The sequence below is a fragment of the Aspergillus lucknowensis genome, assembly GCF_044049455.1.
Source record: "Aspergillus lucknowensis strain CBS 449.75 chromosome Unknown BJX67scaffold_12, whole genome shotgun sequence".
In the NCBI taxonomy this organism is placed as follows: domain Eukaryota; kingdom Fungi; phylum Ascomycota; class Eurotiomycetes; order Eurotiales; family Aspergillaceae; genus Aspergillus; species Aspergillus lucknowensis.
In genome coordinates, this window is record NW_027263556.1 from 1 (window position 1) to 20,505 (window position 20,505).

The window sequence follows — 20,505 nt, forward strand, 5'->3', positions numbered from 1 at the left end:
AAGCTACTAAGGTCAAGATAGCTTCGTACTAGATTAATTAGGAAGGCGGAAACTATTTCTGTACTAGCGCTTAATGTGGAGATTTTTGCAAACTTTTGTCGTGCCACTGTAGTAGAATGAAAGGCATGAAGAATGAAAGCAATACCAAAACCCACAAGTGGATGGGATGTTTGGAGCTTGGAACAAATGATGCCTGAGGCAACTATAAATCACGTGAGCTGCGGTTGATGCCTCTGAACTCATTATTTATAATTCGCGCCATCTTGCCAGAACTCCTTCGGCTTATTCCCCGCCTCCATAGCGTTTTCTGGTAGCTTCTATCAGGGGGTTTGCTTACTCCTTGGCTTCTCCAGCTAGCGGTACTCTTTTTGGATTCGTGGTTACTCCGCCTTTATATCCGCGTCATGAATGTGCCAGGGTAGCCTCAGAAGTTAAGCGTGAGCGGCTTCCATATACTTTTTAACCCCATTTCTTTTCAAACCTGGGCCTGTCGACGACGGCTGCTGTGTCACCAATCTTGGTTACCGCCATAATCCTCCATTATGCGCGAGCTAGACCCGCTGGTGTTGGAGTATCAGCACGAGAGGCATCGGCCGAGGGAGTCTGAAGCCCTTCTGATTCTCCGAAAAGTTGCCTCTCTGGTTAAACCGATTATGCGCCGACGTTCGTGGAGAGTTGGGACACTCTGCGAGTTCTACCCGCATCAGCGGAACCTCCTTGGTCTCAATGTCAATGCCGGTCAAAAGATTTGCCTGCGGTTGCGCTATCCGACGGACCATAATCAGTTTTTACCGCTTGATCAGATAATAGACACTATGCTCCATGAGTGAGTGACCAAATCATCCTTCGTAGGTGTTACTAACTGGGGTAGGCTGTGCCACATTGTGCATGGGCCGCACAACCAGCAGTTCCATGCTCTCTGGAATCAATTACGTGACGAGCATACGGAACTTTCTATGAAAGGCTACACGGGCGAGGGTTTCTTGTCACATGGCCGACGCCTGGGTGGACAGAAGGTGCCCATTGACGAAGCGCGCAGACAAGCTAGGGCCGCTGCGGAGCGAAGGCAGTTGCTTAAGGCCGGATCGGGACAGCGAGTAGGAGGTACTGCCGCCCCGCCAGGTTCCGACATGCGGAGGATCATAGCAGATGCTGCGCAAAGGCGCATAGAGGTAACTCAAGGCTGTGCTTCCGGGGCATCAAACTCCAGCGAACTTGCGGAAGAAGCATCCAGGAATGGATTTCGAACCAAGGCGGAGGAGGATGACGCAAACGAACAAGCGATCATGCAAGCGTACATTGAACTAATCGAAGAGGAAGAGAGAGAAAAATATGGACCTTCATATATTCCTCCCAGCCACGATAACCCAGCAGGACCCCGAACAACTCTCCCTCCACCCGTACCTGAACGTACCAGGCCAAGCGTACCTAGTCCACAGCAGGATGCAGTTGACCTCACAATAGATGACAGCTCTTTTGCCGATTCATGGGCTTGTCCGACATGCACTCTCGTTAACCCTTCGAATTTCCTCTGCTGTGATGCCTGTGCAGCGGAACGTCCACGTCCCGTCAATTCCCGGCCCATATCTGTGCCGCCACCAACCACCAGCTCGAGTACCACGGGTTCGCAGATTAAAAACAAACGCCCGATCAACCGTACTGTCGGACATAAGTCATTCAAGAACCGAAGATCTGCAGTTGAATCTCTGGTCAGCCTCGAAAAAAATGCCCAGAAACGGCCCCTTGGTTGGTTATGCCAATCCTGCGGAGCCTTCATGGAGACGGAGTGGTGGACATGCTCATGTTGTGGGAGAATGAAACATATGTCATGAATTGCTATAACTATGGGGAGGCATTCATGCATTTCTCCAATGGCTTTCTCCTTCTTTTTCAACCGTCTCGTGTTCAGCTTGCGGCTGGGCCCTATAATTCCTGATTCACGAATTCATATACAGCATGCTGTTAGCCTTGATAGCGCTTAAACGTTCAGTTTACATTCTTCCCAGAGAGCGAGAGATCCAAGACAAGCGTTTCCTTGGGCGTGCTTAGTAAGCGTAGACTTGACGCTCTCGCCAAAATTTCTTCGGCTCACCCACACTCTTCAACATCGCACCTTGGAATCGCCCGAACCCAAAATGATAACTGTATAAGGGCTTACGACCACTCGCCTTAACGAGCTCGCTGCTCGCTCGCAATTAAAATCTGCAGCAAGCTGGTCGACCGGCTGTCTACGAGGTATGCCATTTTCACAATCCCCGAACACGAAACATCCAATCCAAACCACCCTACAAGCTTCGCGCGCAACTTAAACCAGACACCAAAATGATGAGAACATTGTTTCAAGAACCGGTATTATTAGGAAGAGCCGGAAGAGGTATGGCGGGATCTGTTTAGATCTCTGTCGTCGGTGCTTATAATGGTTCTGCTGAATTGGTGCTTTTGACTTACGTCGGGGATTTGAGCCCGTACTTGGGCTTGTTGGGCTGGCGTTTATTTCTTTTGCTCCTTATACCGTGCATGTGATGTCTGATGAGAGTGCTAACCTACCTTTGGCTATAGGTTTTCTTTTGTACGGCGACGCGCCTTACTGTGTTGTTTTTTTCCTTTGGAGAACTGGCTTAATCGACCGGAGACGGGTATCTCGCCGTTGTCAGCTAATTGTCGATGGAGGCGAAATTTGCGTCAGATTACTTGGTGGTTTTGAAATAACCTCATGTGTACATTGGTAGCATTTACTCCAAGGATATATAACTTTTCCGTAAACCCTAGACCTCAGCAAATCTAAATAAACGCCGGACACATGCATGTACACAAAATCCAGTGGAATGTACAGTGGGAGGCCACAACTCGCTCGATCAGGCGATGCTGGCAAACACACGCTTCTTACCGGTTCCGGTCGACCGTTCCTGCTCCTCCCAAGCATCCTCGTCGATATAATCCTTCGTGCCTTGTGCTTTGATTTGCTGACCAATGAACTGCAATGCGGAAAGATTGAACCCCATCTCGTCCTTCTGGCGTGTCAAGACACGACGAAGAGACGAGCGAATGCTGTCGAGCATGGGCCGCATCAGCTTACTGGCGACGATTTGGCGGTGGTGTGTCTTCAGTATGAAGAATAATACGCGGCAGGTGAGAGGAATGCTCCACTCTCGACTTGCCCATATGTTGAGGAAGGTAAAGAGCGCCGGCACCTTCGAGAACGGCAGTACAAGTAGGGCATCCTGGAGCGCCGCGGGTGGGATCTTTTGAACGACGTTAAGGAGATGCTGCTCGGCGGACACATTGGCGAGGGCGATATACAACGGATTTCGCGCTGGGGGTGCTGCATTCGGCTGCCTTGCCTTAACTGCACGCCATTGGCGCATGACTTCTAAATCCTCCATGCCTAATTCGAGCGCTTCTATGATCTTCTCTCCGGCCATAAGAGTTTCGGTCGTCTGCTTTCCGGCATCCACGGCCTCGGCTTTCTCACCGTCCACGCCCTCTTCTTCAAGAGAAGAGGCGAGGTTGTTGTCGTATATCTCCTCGAGCTCCTTCTCTCGCTCTTCTTCCAGAAACAGCGGCTCATCTGTCTGCTCCCAGGTGCGGATACTCTTGTCATGGCTAGCGGTGACGATGAACTCTCCGGAATGGCTGATTGCCATCGCCCAGATCTCGCCATGATGACCGGTAAGCTTCTGGATATGTTCAAATTTGTCACCGTCCCAGTATTTGATGGCACGATCTTTGCTGATACTGAAGAAGTTATGACCATTACCTTCGTTGTTAGTAGGCACAAAAGCCACAGCCATGATACTGTCTTCGTGCGCAAGGAAGGATTTGTGGCAATCACCGAAGTCTAAACCCCAGAGACGCACCGTTTTGTCAGCTGAGCAGGTAACGATGAGTTTGCTGTCGTATGATATGTCCATATTCAGAACAGGGAGTTTGTGGCCATAGAGGTTGAGGAATAGTTTCAGGGAATCTGTGAAGAAAACCTTGACTGTGTTATCCAAAAGCGCCACTGCCAGTAGGCGGGCGTCGGGCGAGAATCGAACACTCAGAATGTCGTCTGAAACTTTTAGAGTCCTCGAATGAATTAACTTAAACCGCGGCGTGGTTCTCTTAGTACCAGGGATCTCCTCCTGCACGACTTTGAAGTCCCAGAACTTCGCAGATTTGTCGGCGCTACCGCTGACCAAGGACTTGCCGTCGGGATGTACTTGCAAGGACCATAGAGGCCCGTCATGTGCCTTGATGGAATCTAGGAGGGTAGACGATGCGATATCGAAAACCTCGAGTTCACCATCTTTGTTTCCCACAACAACGATTTTATCACCCGGGAGAAAGGCAGAACAGAGCGCGTAGCCACATTCCAGTGTCCGCAGGGGGTTTTCCGTCTTGACATTCCAGATCTTAAGGCTTCCGTTGGAGGCAGAAGCCAACATTCGGTCATCGGAACTCAGGGACACAGACCTGATATCAGTGCGATGGCCGGGCATATCCACGGCCACCGCTCGACTGTAGTCGGGGTCATCCTCGTTCTTGTTTTTCTTATTGAACATTGCGATATTGTAGGCCTCTAGCTGGTTGTTCGTCGTAGCGGTGAGGAGCTGAATCCTCCCATTTGGCTTTGTCCTGATCCAATCGAGAGACCTCACCTTCCCCCCCGTCCGAACGATGATATGAGATACGAAGACTTCAGTGACTGGTGCAGCGGAGACATCCTTTTCCGCATCCTGGTTGTTGCCCTTCTTAGCGGAGTCGCCATTCCCTGTCGCACGCTGGGCATCCTTTTCCTTTCTCCTTTTGCGCTTCCTAGATAGACTTTTCTGGACTTCCGTCTCGGAGCGAATTCGCCAGATCTCGACTGCCTTCTCTGCGCCATGGAGCGCCACATAGTCTGCTTGTGGATGAAAGCTAACGCCCGTAGTTCTGTCCTTCCCGTTACGGTAAAATGCCCCTCTATCAGCAAGGATCTTGCGACTATCCGAGCCGGCCTTTTCTTTAGATATCTCGATCATGGCGCTCTCGTCGATGGACCAAGCCTTTAGCTCGCCGTCATTTCCTCCTGTGATACAGCCGCTCTGATCGGGAGCGAGACCCAAACTCCAGCACTCTCCGTTAGACTGCGCAACATGTGTCTCAATACAGTGTTGTGACGCCAGATCCCAGACCTTGATCAACGAGTCCTTGCCAGTTGTTATCAAAAACCCGGCGTGGTCGCTTAGTCCGGCTTGGTTCAATAACTCGGCGGATGGAGCGAGGAAGTGAAGAGAGGTGACTTGGTCTGTGTGCCCGCGTAGCTTGAACAAGCCGACCTCTGCTATTAAATCCCATAGAATGATATCTGTATCCCTCGAGCCGCTTGCAAGGCGGACTCCAGCTCTGTCAAAGGCAAGCTGAGTGATGGCCGACTTGTGACCATTGAACGAGATGATCACTGTTTCTGTCCTCGAATCCCATAAGCGTATACTTCCATCCTCGTACCTAAATGAAGAAAAATGAGATTAGCAATGTTGAATATGAACCAGAATCCATTCGGCAGATCTTACCCAACTGCGAAGATATCCTCATCTGTCTTGCTCTTGGTGATCACTGTTACTTGCGTTCGGCACGAGGAGTCTTTCCATCTCCCTAGCAGTTCTGCCTTCTTTACATCCCAGCACAGAACTTCCTCGCCCGCACCTACCACGGCACGTCCGGCGCCTGTTTGACGTGCACTTCCCGCAATCGCATCGTCTCGGACCCAAATCGCATTTGAGGATGCGGAGGTGACGAGCCCGAAAGTTTTCGAATGCTCGAATTTTCTGGCGGAAACGTCAGTTAGCGAGCGATTTCACGGCACAGCAAAGCCTTCAACCTCGAGCACTCACAAATAAGACTTCACCATGGCGAATTGTCCGAGCTTCGAGAAAAAATTCTGGAGAGCAACCGCTCTCAATAGGCGGAGAGAAGCGACATACAAAAAGTTTCGGCGAGCGACAGCGACCAGAATGGCTGTTACTCACCGCCTTCTAAGCACCTCCAAGCCCTCGACCAACCGCCAACAACGTCACTCTCTCTACTACTAGGCAGACGAGAGGAGAAGGAACTCAGGATCAATTAATCAGTGTGATTGCCACGATGCTCTTGCTAGATTATGAAAACGTCCTTATCCGGTCTCTCTTGACGGAGCGGTTTTCTGGGTACATATGCCCCCTTCCCCGCCTTCCCCCTCAATGCATACACATGGTCCCTGAGCTGACGGCTTGCTTGCTTATCCAGAGCCCCGCCGGCGTCGCTCGACCAGATCGTATCGGATTTCGACGGCGTGACGTTTCATCTATCTACTCCTGAGACGAAAACAAAGATCCTCATCTCCATTAACGTGAAATGCTTCCGAGAATTGGTTCAGTATGGCGCCCAGCAGGTTCTGGAGAGAGAGTACGGTCCCTACATTGTCGCGCCCGAGCCGGGCTACGACTTCTCCGTCCTGATAGATCTGGAGAACTTGCCCGATGACCAAACTGCGAGAGAGGATCTCATTATGCGGTTGGCCTTGCTGAAGCGCAACGCAATGGCTGCCCCATTTGAGCGGGCCTTTGACGAGTTCGCGCAGCTAGCGGAAGAGGCTTCACGGTATACCTCGGAGTCGGCGCCGGCAGGTGTCGAGGAGGGAGGAGAGGTTATGTCAATCCATTATCGGGAGGAAGAGGCGATCTATATCAAGGCTAGTCATGACCGAGTGACTGTGATCTTTAGCACAGTCTTTCGAGAGGAAACAGACCGTATTTTTGGAAAGGTCTTTTTACAAGAATTCGTCGATGCTCGACGACGTGTCTTGACTCTGCAGAATGCGCCCCAAGTTCTTTTCCGAAACGATCGTCCACTGGAGCTGGCAGGGGTACCTGGTCTTGAGGACTCTGGCGACGGCAAGATCAGCTATATCACTTTTGGTATGATGCTATCTTACCATTCTTGCGTGTTTGGGGCTGACCGAGCAAGTTCTTTTCCCGCGTCACTTAACACCGCAGCGACGCCACGAGAACATCTCTCACATTCAGACCTTCCGTGACTACTTCCACTACCATATCAAAGCATCTAAGGTGAATAGATTGCCGTCATCCTGTGAGAGTCGGAATCATGTGCTTACACGCTCACCAAGGCATACATTCACACCAGAATGCGGAAGCGTACCGCCGACTTTCTCCAGGGTATGTGTCAATTTCATTTCCGACGGTTGCAATTTCAGCTAACCAATAATAGTCCTCAACCGAGCGAGACCTGAGAATGAGGAGAGAGAAAGGAAGACTGCTAGCGGGCGTACTTTCAGAGTTCAAGGATAAATAGTGTGACTGCAGGAATCGTCTGCGTGTTTGTACATTGCAGCCTGAAGCCCAGAAACAGGGCATTCTGACATGACCAAGACGCGTCAAGCTTCCCCCAAGACTTGTAGGCTGCGATAGTAACCAGTGCGCTCTTCTCTGGCTTCCGCGGGGTGCTTTGTATGGATCGGGGGCGATGAAAAACAAATCTAGTGTGGCTAACAAGCCGTCGAGAACTTTTCTGTAGCACGGCACGAATAATGGAATCTCCCCGTTTCAATTGACGGGGCCTCATCATGTTATTTCTCAAAAATGCCTAGCTTTGCACTGTTCCACGTCAAATCCTACCCATGCCCGCGGCGTTGGAAATCTGCCTCTCAGACTCTCGCTGGTCTTCGCCCGACTTCTTTGTCCTTCAACTCCGCCTGTGCAGGATTCGACCATCTTTCCTTCGGGCTTTTCGGCGGAATCCCTCCAAAGTCGTGCAGGGGCCCCGAAGTTTGTTCGAAGAGAATCCCGCGAGAGGTACCGTGTCTTCCCTGGTGCCAGTCTACTGGATCACAAAGGAGGATGCATCTGAGACCAGAGATGCATGCAAGCAGAACAAAGAAGTGGATGAACTGGCCGGACAAGGGCGCGCTTTCGCTTGCGAAAAAGCAATGTCCGTGCTTCACCTCCGAAGTCTCGCCCTTCGGCTGGTCGCTGTGAGCATTTTCAGCCTGTTGGACAGCTCACTTCTGACAAATAAATGTCGAGCTCGGCGCTCTGTCGGTGTTGGCAGATCACCGTCTCGCTGCTCATATCATGCTCCCCCAACACCGAGCCCACAAAGCAAGAGTTTCGATTGGATGATTCGTCCCAGCAGTCTGGTTCGCAGTCACACAATTTCCGCAGCCTCATTCCTGGGAATACGACAACATGATAACGGATGTCCATGCACTGTGTTCGCAGAAAGAGGACCACAGTGTGCTATTTTAGGCCATTCCCATGCAATCTTGGGGCTGACTACAGAGTACTGTTATTAATAATGCTGCATGCTTGCTTTTTGGGAGCACTATGTTCTCTTATCAAGTCCACTGCACCGACCTTCGAGGCGGACAACCATCCACTCTCGATCCCCCTTGAAAGGATGAACATGGTTGGGGTCACGCTCCAGACTGGGTGACGCATCCATGTTCATGACTTGTTCGGTCGGGTGCGCCTTTCCTTGCAGGTAACCCTTTGATGCTTGATCAACAGCCACCTATGCAGGCAGTGGTCAGGTTATGTTGCAAGGTCAGGGCGTGGTCTGCTCCTGTTGGCTTGATCTTGCTGCTAATTTGAAGGTTCGTCACCACCAATGTCCTACTGGGCTCTAGAAGTGTTGCCCTCTTGGGGGTGTATCTTTTTTTCGGCGCCAATGGAGCATATGAAAGCCTTTATTTGATTTTGTATTTACTTATCCAGTGCCACTCCGGTTCCATGGGCCCGGTAGGCTCCCGTCTCAATCATTCCCACGCTGAGAGTTTTCCCCCGGTCTTGCCCTTTGACATCATCCTCCCCGGCCTCCAGAACAACGTCAACAGACAGTACTAATATTGGGGTCATAAGAGTAAACCAGAGGTTAGTAGATATATGGTTTTCTCTCGAATCTCCTTTCCCTTGCGTCCTCTGACTTTCTTTTTGCCGTGTTCCATTGGCTGAGCTTTGACCAACTTCCTATGCCATATCTTACAATGAGGTATATAATCGGACCCGGTTCACGCTGAGCAAAACACTACCTCTGAATATTCAGCACTCAATGCAGTGTACATTCAAACTGTGCGTGCGCATTCTGATGGGATGCCGTAGGTTTGTGCGACATACGAATACCTCCTGCGGTTACTCGACCCAGATACACATTGTTTATTGAGTTTGAAGCGTTCTATTCGAGGCCAGCACTCGTAACGTACTACCTGGTAAGAGCGCCACAGGGCTTGTCACGGAAAGCTAAACTGAAATTAGGGACTCTGGTAGACATGCCTGCACCAAACGACTCTACCCCCAAGCACCAGTTGTGCAACCCAACCACAACGGACGGGATACGAAGCCTACCTCCTGAAATTGTTCTTCAGATATTATCCTACCTTTCTTTTGGAGATCTGCTTGCTTTTGGAGCTACTTGCAGCTCCAACCACGGATATCATATCGCCAGCGTCAAGGGCCTTAGGTTGGGTGTTTTCGAGAAGCGAGTGCACTCAATCATTTCTCTGCTCCAGGCAGGCTGGGCTAGCCCTGATCAGCTGGCCGTCTGGGGAAATAACGGGCAAGACTTTAGCTATATGATATCCGTGGTACTTCCGCAGAATAAACTGGCCAAGAGAGATTCATATCGTGTGCAATCGTGTCACTCGACCAGCACTAGACGACGCTCTCAAGGGTACGACAGACCTCGCTCGCAGGAGCATATGATCCGAGTACAGAACCAAATAGTTACAAGAGTACTGGGGCGATATGGTGCAGCTTTGCGAAGTCTCGAATTCATGGCATATGACCTCGATATGGAGGGCGCAACAGCACTGGGAACAAGATGTCAACATACCCTCCGCCACCTTGCCCTTCGCTTCGAGCACCCACATATACGAGACGGACTGATGAGACCCAGTACATGGCTCCAACCAGCTCCAGGAAATGAAGCCTGGAATTCACTCATTGGTGTGGGGGGCAACTGCAAGGGTGATGGACTCCAGTACCTCGACACCCTGATACTGGAACGGGCAGGCATTACGTCGTGGCAGTTAATGATGCTTGTGAAGAGGAATCCAAATTTGAAGACTCTAAAACTAAGGACCTGCCGAGGTGCCAGATCTGACTTCCTGTACTGGCTGGGTGGCATTAAGGATGAGTTTGAAGAATCCGAGACGCAGATGGGCGAGCCGGCACCGGGCGCGAAACTCGAGGTTCTTTGGCTGGAGCATTGCCATCGGATACTTCCACACCCTGTCGAGGAGAACAAGGACTTTCCGGATGAGATGTGCGACTCTGGCTTTGAATGGGTGAGAGGTCTGAATGGATTAAGGGTAAGTAGCCATCAAATGGATTCAAGCCAAAGATACTAACACTTCTTTCAAGTCACTGTCCTTCAGCGAAAGCACAAATATCCCTTCCGAACTTGTTGATAGGGCAAACAAGACCATTTGGAAAGTTCCTGAGGTTATTTTGCCATACAGTCTCTATGGAAGCAGTGCTATTGCGGTGGACCCCAGGTGGAAGTGACCCCTCTTTACTGGTGTTTCTAGTTTCTTCGAGGGGTGGGTTTGGCTATGACTGAATCCAAGTGGAACGAATGGAATAATACGACTATTTCAATAAGTTCGTTGATGATAATACTGAGCCTATGAAGCTGCTACTATCCAAGCCTGTTGTCACCCAGGCGGATGCCGTCCGGCCGAGTCTTTTCTTCTAAAGAGCAAAATGTCATAGGAGAAGGAACGAGAAGCAAGACGGTGAATGAGAGCGCAAGAGTCTAGGCCTTCTGGAAGATCTCGACTCGAGGATTCTTCTCAGCCGTGCCGTGGTAGGGAAGGGAAGGCCTTCTGTGGTGTTCCTGCCATCATTGCCAGCCAGGGAGAGAGAAACAACAACGAGGGAAATTCTAATTCACGCAATTGTTCTCTTATTGAATTTCATGAGTGCAGGGCTAGCCCTGGGGTATTCACTTCTGTTACTACTTCTTTGTGTTTGCCTATTCTGTTGGACCTTTCTCTCCTTTCACCTCTGGCTCTACTTTAAAAGACATTGCCGCCCCGAATTTATCGATCTACGGTGCACATGTCACAACATGAGATCTCCTCGCAGGTCGGCATCCCATCTTTGGGGGCTTGCCATGCGCAAGCTGTTTCCCAGGCATGCATCTTTGTCGAGAAAGACCGATTCTCAGTCAAGCTGGTGTGGGATTGAGTCTTCACAGATTGATGACCACACCGACGGCTTTTACAAGTACTCGCAAGAACTACTCGAGCAAGAAAAGCGCGAAGAGATGAGGCTGAGATCCTCGAACAGCACCTCTGACTCTTACGAATCTGCAGTAAGTACACCATTGCACCGACAGTCTGGGTTCCATTGCTGACCCGTCAGCTCATGGCGCCGAGTGACCGTCCCTCGCTTCCCTATACTGTGAGCTCGCCAGATTGGAACATATTCTCCCCATTCCTCAAGTATCTGGAAGAGATGGGGGATGAAAGCGCCAGCGAATGGCTTGGCAGTGTTCTATTCGTCTGGTCCAGGGTATATACTGTTTCCAAGGTAGTCGTGATGATCTTCAACCATTATGGCGTTGAGGTAAGGATTCTAAAGCCGATGGTTTTATGTCAGAGCACTACTGACGGTGCGGATTTGTGTTAGTTGGAGGATACTCCAGACAGCATCCTAGCACATCTCAAACACGCGGAGGACCTTGTCACTTCCAACTCCATAATAAACCTTATCGAAAATACAGAGAACTTGTACTATGCCCTGTACGCCAGACTTATCATGGAGATTGCCGCTGTTGATCTGTGTGCTTCCTTTGCCATGGGGTTTCGTCGTCCCGAAGACAGCCGGTCTTTCCAGCTGCCTGAACCTAGAGAGCTCTGCAAGATTCTTCTGGTCTGCAAACAGATCTTGGATGACGATGATATGTGCGTGGACCTCAACGGGGATCTCATCAAGCAACACCAGTGTGAGTTTATCTGCCGCAAGGTAGACAAAGTACGTGCCGAAGGCTTCGTCTTGGACGACCTCATCGGCTACCGGTGCCGCGCATTGGCCATCGTCGAGGAGGAATTGTCCGACTTTCGCCAGGAATGGAGCAAAGCGGCCGAGGTGTACCAAATACCGCCAGCGGAGGTTCTCACGCTTCAATCCGAGAGGTATCTTGCTTGGACGCCGAGGTGGGACGTCGTCAACCAGGCAGTTCCTGCATTGAACCTCCCTTTCATTGATCCGCACACCATCCCCCCGGATATTTGGCAAGATGAAGTCATACTGAACGACCGTCAGCTTACCTTGGCCAAGCTGGAAGGTAAATGCATTGGCGAGATCCGTCGCAGAGACGATCGACGCAGGCTTCTTGATTTCGTCCGCTCTCGAAGGTGTATTTGTCGTTCCCTCTGCAGGTGCGCCTGGGAGTGCACTCAGGACATTGAGCATCCCTGCCCCTGCTCCGAGCGGATGTTGAGTCTCATGGTCGCGAAGCGTAGAAAGAATGCCGGCCCACTCCCATTCGGCGCCCGATGTAGTGTCCTCGCCAAAGCGATCTTTGAAGGCGTGGGATCTCTTCGGCCCGACGCCAATGACACTGTTCTTTGTGCAGAAATGGATCGTGCCCTTCTAGCATTTGCAGGGGAGATACGGAAGCAGCGGTCGGCAGCTATGAGCACCAATGGACACGGCGCTGTTTAATAGCAAAAGCCATGCTCCTCGCATGTGTGCTGAGGCCTTCAGAGAGTACGGAATAATGGCAGCGGGCCGGGTTTGGATTTGTTCTCTGTGAGGAACCGTCCTCGGCCGATCTCCAACGATGACTCGGGGCGAGATTGATGCGCTGTCGCATTTACGAACACAAGTTCATTCACAATATTTGCATGATTCCATGTGGTTAAAAGCAGCTTCTAGGAACAACTAGTTTCACAAATGTGTCCTCTGTAGCAGTGCCTCTGAAATGGGAAGAAGCACAAGATCAAAGCCCCGAGGAAAGCCCGTGTGCAAGGGAGCACAGGCTGACAACGCAGTCAAGAAGACGACGCACGCCGCGGAGTCTCAGTCCCGAAAATACAGAGTAGAGATCAGACTAACGTATCCAACGGGCGATCGTGTTCAGCATTATTTGGGCGCCCACTACTTACTACTGCCGGCTCAACAAGGCTGGATGATGGACCAGGCTAAAACCACCGTCATCCACGTCCAGGATAAAACAAACAGCTGCCCTCCCTCCGACTCCTCCGGGTAAAGAATCAGCCTCCCTCTCACTCCTTCCACCGACATCCCATCTCCAGCTGCAGTGGAGAGAATGCGCTTCGGGAGAAAGTGTCTGAAGGGAATTTTACGGAAGATTATCGACAGTTAGCCTCCTTTTGCGGGCATGGTGCCGAGGATTTCTGGGACTCCCTCTGCAGTTTCGTCCTGGGCCACCCCCTCGTCCTCCTCGTCCTCGTCGCTGTTGCGGGCGACTTCTCAGCTCCCACTCAACCTACAGTGGATCTGGTGTCCCAAGAAGACCGACGCGCGGCGTTATCATCGCGCCGTCTGGCCTTCCTACGGAATCACCACCCCTGTCCCCGATCGCTGTCCGCAGTTCCCGATCCTACGAACGCCCTTCTACTTTCAAACGGGCTACGCGCTGTGCGCTAAACGGACGTCACGACCTTTTCCACCACCATTTCTCTCTCCGCCATCCTCATCCTTCTCGGATCCGCTTACGACACACTATCATAGCCAGGACAAGAGGTTGTCCGTCAGGGGCGAGCTGGTCCGAGGTCTGAACAACGGCGACGATGCGGTCCTGGTTACGGAGAATTTCCTGGGGGTGAACGACGGGGTGGGGGCATGGGCGACGAAACCGCGAGGTCACGCTGCGTAAGTGCACTGTCGCTGAATTCACTCTGTCCTTTTGCTCCTGCTGACGGCGACCACTAGGCTCTGGTCTAGGCTTATACTACACTTCTGGGCCCTAGAGATTGAAAGAATACCCAGCCCAGACGCCAGGATAGACCCTATCGAATACCTCCAAAGGGCTTACGAGGAAACAACTCGAGCTACCTCTTCTCCCGGAGAATGGTTCGGGACGACGACATCTGTCACAGCCCTTCTCCACAAGTCGCGAGACGGTAGCGGCACCGAGAAGCCCCTGCTGTACGTGACAAATATAGGAGATTGCAAGGTCCTTGTCATCCGGCCGAGCGAGGGAAAGGTCCTTTTCCGCACGGAGGAACAATGGCACTGGTTTGACTGCCCCATGCAGCTGGGGACAAACAGTGTGGATACGCCGCGGAACAACGCCGTGTTGTCGCAGGTCGACCTGGAGGAGGGTGACATTGTTCTCGCCGTCTCGGACGGAGTTCTCGATAACCTCTGGGAACATGAGGTCTTGTCCATCACGCTTGAGGGCCTCAAGAAATGGGAGCATGGACGGCACGATGACAAGGACCTCGAGTGGGCCCCACCGGCTGCACTAGCGGAGGAGAAAACGGTGTTTTTGGCACGGGAACTACTCAATGCCGCGCTGGCTGTGGCTCAGGACCCGTTCGCTGAGAGTCCCTATATGGAGAAGGCCGTTGAAGAAGGCCTGGCTATTCAGGGCGGTAAGGATCTCCCCGACTTGTGCGGTATCTTTGAACTAACTCTGTAACAGGAAAGATGGACGATATCAGCGTGGTTGTTGGCGTCTGCAGGAGGAGACACTCCGATACAGGACTCAACCGTGCAAAGTCATCATCTGATAAACGACCCGTTGAATGACTGTCGACTTCGGCCTGCTTCGCCAGGACCACTCATAGATCTATTGCTCGATGTGACACGATTTAAAGACATTGCATATGTGGACAGACGAATATTCCGATACAATAATCTACTGTTGCCTTGAATTTCATACGGGCGGGAGTTACATTTTGCATGGCGGTTGGCGATTAGGGCTTTGCGACTATTGGGAAATCAAATTTTTCCTCATAATGAACCATATATGAACGACGCCCCAACCTATCCTCTGTAAGCTCATGTTTTTCCGGAAAAAAGGCGGGATCCTCTGGAGCCCAACAGTGATACGCACGGACCACCCGCGTATCTCAAGCTCGCCACCGCCCGGCAAAAAAAAAAGGGAAAGAAGACAAAAAATTTCCCGAATGGAGCGCAATTTTGTAAGCCAACAAAACAACAAGCGAACAGCCGAAATGAGGGCCAAACGTTCGAAGAAGTATCGCAAGCTCATGCACCAATATGAGCTAGCTTTTGGCTTTCGCGAGCCGTATCAGGTTCTGGGTATACAACCTTCTACTTCTGGCGTCATGCGCTTGGCTTGGACATTTCAATGTGAGACTCGATTGCTAACGTTTCGTTTGGCCCAGTTGACTCGAATTTACTTCGCGCGGTACATTCGTTTAAGATGGATCTAATGCCGGCCTTAGAAAGGACCCTACAAGGCCAAGTCAAGCCATGTACATTATTTTTCCCACCCCCCAACTCAACCCCCGCCGTCCTCGAGATTATGAATTCCATAAACTGACTAAACGGCCTATACGCAGTATTAACGAAATGCTCACTGGCAGCAATAATGGCCAACCAACCAACAAACCCACGAACGCAGAATACCGTTCGCCCCGACTTCCTTCCACCCCCAACAACCCTCCCTCTCCGCCACTGCTCCCACAACGAAGACTCAACCCCCATCGACGAAGCCAGCTGCCTCCTCTCCCTCCTCTCACCCTTATCCGATGTAAAACGAAACAAAGAACACTATATACTCGCCACAGCCGACCCGCCAACGCCCAAGGACTCCAACTCCGCGCACGAAACGGGGAAGAAACGCAAACGGGATGCCCTAGACGAGGGCGCTCAGGCGATTAGACGTGCGCAGGCGCTACGGCGTGGGGCGCGGTCAATTCCGGGTGTCCCGATTGTGTATGTGAAGCGGTCTGTTATGATTTTGGAGCCTATGAGTACGCCGTCGGAAGGGGTTAGGGAGGGAGTTGAGCAGGGTAAGTTTCGGGTTGGGTTGAACCAGGATCCGGGGAAGAAAGGGGATGGGTCGAAGAAGAAGAAGAAAGACTTGAAGAAGGCGAAGGAGCCAAATCCGTTAAGTGTGAAGAAGCCGAAGAAGAGGGCTGCGGACAAGGGTGGGCTGAAGAAGACGCACAACAGCGGTGATGTTGAAGCTCGGGATAGAAGCTTAGGAGACGGCCCTGAGAAGGCGACAGAGGATGGAGAGGCCGCGCCAAAGGTGAAACGGCGACGGCGCCATAATAAGGCCACGAAGCAGGCAGAACCAAATGAAGAGTCGGCTGCCGGGGACCGGCCGATAGCTTCGGCTTCGATTGACGCCGGCGAGGACTAACCTATTGACACGAAAAGAATAGCCAGTTTTTCAGTTTGGTATGGAGTTCGGGAATCATATACAGCATATATCCTACATCTTGAATCATACCCACATCGCTTCCTTAGCATTTATGTCACCCCGGCCAGACAGTGGCCCCAGAATTCATGAGAAGAGAAAGTCCCAAGACTAAACGCCCAAGCACCCAAATCATGCAAATAGTATACACATATATCCTCAATCGGCGCCTTGCTTCCCTCCGCCCTAGGTCGCAGCCGTATTCGAACCCGACCCCCCAGACTCAGCAGCCCGTTCCTCAGCCCAGATCTTCTCAATGCGCTTCCTCTTCTCCCGCGCGTCGTCCCGATTCCGCTTTGCCCGCGCATACCGCTCCCCCGCCAGACATCGGTTCACCTCCCGTTTGATGTCGTTACAGTTCCCTAGGGCTTTGTGTAGGAAGCCCCTGGCATGGCATTCGTCGAGGGCGGTCATGATTTCCTCGCAATCTGGCGGGCACTGGAATTAGCTACCCGGACAAATCTCGAATTGTGCGCGGGGTGGAGGATGGAAAGTAGACGTACTGATGTTGTAGGGGGTGTGGAGGTGGGAATGCATTTTGATCGGCTTTTTATCTTTGCTTTTCGCTTGCCAATATGTGTTTCTGGATTGTGGCTCTCAATAATTGAGACGGGCCAGCATCAACTCGGAAGTTTGGGGTAATTCCCAGAATGAATGTCGATCGCACGGCCCGGGCGGTGGGACAATCGGTGGGAATTCTGCCAGCAAGACGCAGTCGATCGCCGAAAAAAAAAAATCTACAGATGGCCGTCTTTGAAAGCCGAGGAGGGGCGAACGGAAGCATTGCCGCTTCTCGATTTCCCTTCCTTTTCTCAATTGCCTGATTTGGGAGATTACTTTTGATTTGATTACATTATCTTTCTTTTCATTTTGGAGGTCTTCATTTCCTTTCCTTCTCATTACGATGTCGATGATCACTACATCCGCTTGGGTGCGGCGCGGCGTCGCAGCCCAATTTCCGACGAAATATGAGATTGACGAGGAGGAGATGAATCGTATATCTAAGCTTGCGCGTATGCAACTTGAGGACGCCCGAGAGGATTTGAGTGCGGCGCAGGACAGAACAAATGATGATGCGGGGAAGAAGGATGAGGATGCTATGGACGAGGATGATGCGGAGGAGAAGGGCAGGAAGAAGGGTGCGGGTGGGAAGAAGGCGTGAGTATTGACGCTAATGATGTCTGAACATCAGGTGGAAGCTAACAAGATTTGTACAGTGACGATGACGACGAATTGAAAGAATACGACCTCGATCATTATGATAGCGATGAGGTGGATGAGGATGGCGAGAAGATCACAATGTTCGGCAATGTGAAATCCCTGGCATATCATGAGCCTAACGAGGAGGATCCGTATCTGGTTGTTCCGGAGGACGACGAGGACGATGAGCGCGAAGAGCTTCAGATTCTTCCGTCGGATAACTTGCTGCTGGCAGGTAAGGTTGAGGACGAAGTGGCCCACCTTGAAGTTTACGTTTACGAAGATGAGGCGGATAACCTCTACGTGCACCATGATATCATGCTGCCGGCTATCCCGCTGTGTTTGGAATGGGTTGACTTCCCTGTCGGCAAGGCCGCCGAGGAGGGCCGCGCGACCGGGAACTTTGTCGCCGTTGGAACGATGGAGCCAGATATTGAAGTCTGGGATCTGGACATGGTCGACTGCATGTACCCGAACGCTATCCTCGGCCAGGGTGGTGCGGATGCGGAGGCGAATGGCAAGAAGTCGAAGAAGAAGTCGAAGAAGACCAAGGCAAACGACGATTTCCACGTTGACTCGGTCCTGGCTCTTTCCGCTAACCAGCAACATCGCAATCTCCTCGCTTCAGGTTCGGCGGACCGTACCGTCAAGCTCTGGGACCTGAACACAGCCAAAGCCGCCAAATCATACTCCCACCACACAGACAAGGTGTGTTCCCTAGATTGGCATCCAAAGGAATCCACCGTCCTTCTCAGTGGTAGCTACGACCGAACCATTGTCGCCGCCGACATGAGAGCCCCCGATTCTAAGGCACGATGGGGCGTTGACGCCGACGTCGAGACTGTTCGCTGGGACATCCACGATCCGAACTACTTCTATGTGACAACTGACAGCGGTATGGTCTACCGTTACGATGTCCGAAATGTCCCCGCCACACCCAAAGCCTCAAAACCGGTCTGGTCCTTACAAGCGCACGACTCGTCCGTGTCCTCCTTCGACATAAACCCCGCTATACCCGGCTTTCTTGTGACCGGGTCCACAGATAAGCAAGTGAAGCTCTGGGACATCGAGAACGATAAGCCGCGCATGGTCGTCTCCCGGAAGCTCGAAGTCGGCCGAGTTTTCTCCACGACGTTTGCGCCGGATTCCGAAGTCGGCTTCCGACTTGCGGTGGCGGGAAGCAAGGGCGTTGTGCAGGTTTGGGATACCTCTACGAATGGAGCGGTGCGTCGAGCTTTTGTTTCGCGTATGCCTTCTCTGGAGGGTGAGGTGAAGGAACGCATGGTTGGCATGCAGCCAGATCAGGACGAGTCTGATGATGACGACGCCGGTGCACCAGATACTGGCGCTGCGGACGCAGACGGCTGGGAGTCGATGGACGAGGATTGAACCAGCTCAAGCAGGATAAGAAAAGAATGGAATGCCTTGCATTCGTAGAACAAAGGTTGGCATGTATATGGCGTATTATTTCGTCCGTTCGAATGCGAGGAGAGGTTGAGATACCCCGTATGATTGATTGGAAAGAGCCTGCTTTCATCCGTCGGCTCCTACCCCTCCGAGTAGTAGAAGGGATGGAACCGTCCCACGGATGAATTTCAGCCTCCACGCGCCATCAGCTGATTGTTCATGGACTTACAGGCCCCATGACAAGTCAACTCTGTTTCTCCAAAGTGTAGGAGTTGTATCAACTCAGACGCGCCAATCTCTGCAGAGGGCTTTTTTCGAAAGCACATTATGAACGACGCAGAACTCCAACTCCGGCCAAATTTAAGCGACGGTATATTATCATTTCAACATATTTAAGAATTCTGGAGGGGTCAGAATTGATATGTCTTGTCTCTGGACTCGAAAGGCGTCCGAATGATGTCGGTCCATTGAGGATGAGTGCCGAACAGCGGGATGCTCTGCCGGAGGCACCAAAAAGGCACGGAGTTGGGCCTATGCGCTGGACGTATCATGGGCGGCTCCTTGGGGCTGCAAAAGCCACAGGTGCGTTGTTCTCCAGCTGTTCTTCCGTCGCAAACTTCCAATCAGACCGGATCTGTGATATGAATTCTGACTGCCCACAGAAGTCGGGTCCAGGCCAGGGGGAACCCACACCTGGGCTTGGTCCAAGGGTTTTCCCAGGCACGGCCCACCAAGCGGACAGGTGGGGGCAAACGACAACAGCATTGACAATTTCGTCCCACACGTCGCCGAAAGGACGATGATCGGTATTGTTCTTCTGGTGAGGTCTGATTGTGTTCTCAACCAGAGGCCGTCGAACGTCCCATGTCCCTCGCTTGACTGGTGACACTCTCCTCGGTCGGCCTGAGTTTATCATTTCGAAACGAGACGGCGGGAGATCGTGTTTCATCTCCACCACTTGAAGCAGATGGGCGTTTGAAAGGCCGCTGTCTTCCCGTTCCTGGCGCTAAAATGAGCCGGTGCGAGCGCAGGCATCACTGGATCTGGACAGAAGACAGTGACTGGTCGGAACTGATTGATTCTTTTCCTCGTCTGCCATCCCTCCTCCAATCACAGCGTTAGGTCCACGTTGGCATTCACAATGTCACTTTCTCCTCAGTTGACTTTTCGGGGCGACGTCCACGGGTCGTGACGATCGGCCCTGCGAGTGTGACTCTGTGACGACTGTTGTCTGGAAGAGGCATTCCCTCTTCGACTGTGTCAGCTGGTATGGTCGTCTGGTGTGTCTTGTCGCAAAAGTTCGAAGGTGGGAGGGCCTGGAGTTCAGCGTTCAAGCAAACCGTGGGTTTGGACAGAGGAGACCATGGTTCATCACTGCTTGGGACCTGAAAATTCTCTCAGTTGAAGCGTGGTTAAAGAGACTTTATTCCACTCCGAACCTTGAGAATTTTCCCTGGAACGGGGTTGGTCAGAGCCAAAGGACAGGCAGCGAGTGGCCCGACCAGAGCGACC

At 51.9% G+C, this 20,505-nt stretch overlaps 8 protein-coding genes across 8 annotated transcripts; 6 read left to right on the forward strand and 2 right to left on the reverse strand.

The window, feature by feature from the left end:
* The first annotated feature begins 144 nt into the window (after positions 1–144).
* BJX67DRAFT_348946 (metalloendopeptidase WSS1) lies at positions 145–2,107 on the forward strand. The gene is made up of 2 exons (XM_071028696.1): positions 145–826; positions 872–2,107. The coding sequence occupies exons 1-2, from the start codon at positions 543–545 to the stop codon at positions 1,830–1,832; spliced, it is 1,245 nt and encodes a 414-aa protein (XP_070887663.1). The 5' UTR covers positions 145–542; the 3' UTR covers positions 1,833–2,107.
* Positions 2,108–2,744, forward strand: BJX67DRAFT_348947 (uncharacterized protein). The gene has a single exon (XM_071028697.1). The coding sequence runs from the start codon at positions 2,523–2,525 to the stop codon at positions 2,727–2,729; it is 207 nt and encodes a 68-aa protein (XP_070887664.1). The 5' UTR covers positions 2,108–2,522; the 3' UTR covers positions 2,730–2,744.
* BJX67DRAFT_348949 (snoRNA-binding rRNA-processing protein DIP2) lies at positions 2,745–5,897 on the reverse strand. Its single transcript, XM_071028698.1, has 3 exons — positions 5,856–5,897; positions 5,535–5,789; positions 2,745–5,469 (listed from the first exon to the last, which is right to left on the reverse strand). The coding sequence occupies exons 1-3, from the start codon at positions 5,870–5,872 to the stop codon at positions 2,856–2,858; spliced, it is 2,886 nt and encodes a 961-aa protein (XP_070887665.1). The 5' UTR covers positions 5,873–5,897; the 3' UTR covers positions 2,745–2,855.
* A 208-nt stretch (positions 5,898–6,105) lies between these two features.
* BJX67DRAFT_371100 (actin-related protein 2/3 complex subunit 2) lies at positions 6,106–7,307 on the forward strand (the record flags this gene model as incomplete). The annotated part of the gene is made up of 5 exons (XM_071031030.1): positions 6,106–6,167; positions 6,247–6,917; positions 6,967–7,067; positions 7,127–7,175; positions 7,228–7,307. The coding sequence occupies 5 exons, from the start codon at positions 6,106–6,108 to the stop codon at positions 7,305–7,307; spliced, it is 963 nt and encodes a 320-aa protein (XP_070887666.1).
* Positions 7,308–9,158: 1,851 nt separating this feature from the next.
* Positions 9,159–10,726, forward strand: BJX67DRAFT_33743 (F-box protein). The gene is made up of 3 exons (XM_071027596.1): positions 9,159–9,223; positions 9,270–10,324; positions 10,377–10,726. The coding sequence occupies exons 2-3, from the start codon at positions 9,284–9,286 to the stop codon at positions 10,518–10,520; spliced, it is 1,185 nt and encodes a 394-aa protein (XP_070887667.1). The 5' UTR covers positions 9,159–9,223; positions 9,270–9,283; the 3' UTR covers positions 10,521–10,726.
* Positions 10,727–11,085: 359 nt separating this feature from the next.
* Positions 11,086–16,329, forward strand: BJX67DRAFT_371101 (uncharacterized protein; the record flags this gene model as incomplete). The annotated part of the gene is made up of 9 exons (XM_071031031.1): positions 11,086–11,331; positions 11,382–11,585; positions 11,649–12,680; positions 13,351–13,859; positions 13,920–14,584; positions 14,635–14,710; positions 15,142–15,257; positions 15,344–15,433; positions 15,521–16,329. 9 exons carry the CDS (start codon positions 11,086–11,088, stop codon positions 16,327–16,329), a joined length of 3,747 nt encoding a protein of 1,248 aa, XP_070887668.1.
* Positions 16,330–16,406: 77 nt separating this feature from the next.
* Positions 16,407–17,008, reverse strand: BJX67DRAFT_348958 (COX assembly mitochondrial protein). Its single transcript, XM_071028699.1, has 2 exons — positions 16,890–17,008; positions 16,407–16,814 (listed from the first exon to the last, which is right to left on the reverse strand). The coding sequence occupies exons 1-2, from the start codon at positions 16,921–16,923 to the stop codon at positions 16,573–16,575; spliced, it is 276 nt and encodes a 91-aa protein (XP_070887669.1). The 5' UTR covers positions 16,924–17,008; the 3' UTR covers positions 16,407–16,572.
* Positions 17,009–17,137: 129 nt separating this feature from the next.
* On the forward strand, positions 17,138–19,258 carry BJX67DRAFT_33961 (rRNA-processing protein PWP1). The gene is made up of 2 exons (XM_071027680.1): positions 17,138–17,544; positions 17,604–19,258. The coding sequence occupies exons 1-2, from the start codon at positions 17,291–17,293 to the stop codon at positions 18,973–18,975; spliced, it is 1,626 nt and encodes a 541-aa protein (XP_070887670.1). The 5' UTR covers positions 17,138–17,290; the 3' UTR covers positions 18,976–19,258.
* The last annotated feature ends 1,247 nt before the right edge of the window (positions 19,259–20,505 follow it).

Bases quoted from the DNA above. Each gene is read 5' to 3' on its own strand.
- BJX67DRAFT_348946 (XM_071028696.1), top strand. From the start codon at position 543: ATGCGCGAGCTAGACCCGCTGGTGTTGGAGTATCAGCACGAGAGGCAT. The intron at 827-871 runs GTGAGTGACCAA...TAACTGGGGTAG, and splicing joins ATAGACACTATGCTCCATGA to GCTGTGCCACATTGTGCATG.
- BJX67DRAFT_348947 (XM_071028697.1), top strand. From the start codon at position 2,523: ATGTCTGATGAGAGTGCTAACCTACCTTTGGCTATAGGTTTTCTTTTG.
- BJX67DRAFT_348949 (XM_071028698.1), bottom strand. The intron at 5,470-5,534 runs GTAAGATCTGCC...TTCTTCATTTAG, and splicing joins GAGGATATCTTCGCAGTTGG to GTACGAGGATGGAAGTATAC.
- BJX67DRAFT_33743 (XM_071027596.1), top strand. From the start codon at position 9,284: ATGCCTGCACCAAACGACTCTACCCCCAAGCACCAGTTGTGCAACCCA. The intron at 10,325-10,376 runs GTAAGTAGCCAT...ACTTCTTTCAAG, and splicing joins GAGGTCTGAATGGATTAAGG to TCACTGTCCTTCAGCGAAAG.
- BJX67DRAFT_348958 (XM_071028699.1), bottom strand. From the start codon at position 16,923: ATGCATTCCCACCTCCACACCCCCTACAACATCA. The intron at 16,815-16,889 runs GTACGTCTACTT...AGTGCCCGCCAG, and splicing joins CCACACCCCCTACAACATCA to ATTGCGAGGAAATCATGACC.
- BJX67DRAFT_33961 (XM_071027680.1), top strand. From the start codon at position 17,291: ATGTCGATGATCACTACATCCGCTTGGGTGCGGCGCGGCGTCGCAGCC. The intron at 17,545-17,603 runs GTGAGTATTGAC...AGATTTGTACAG, and splicing joins GGTGCGGGTGGGAAGAAGGC to TGACGATGACGACGAATTGA.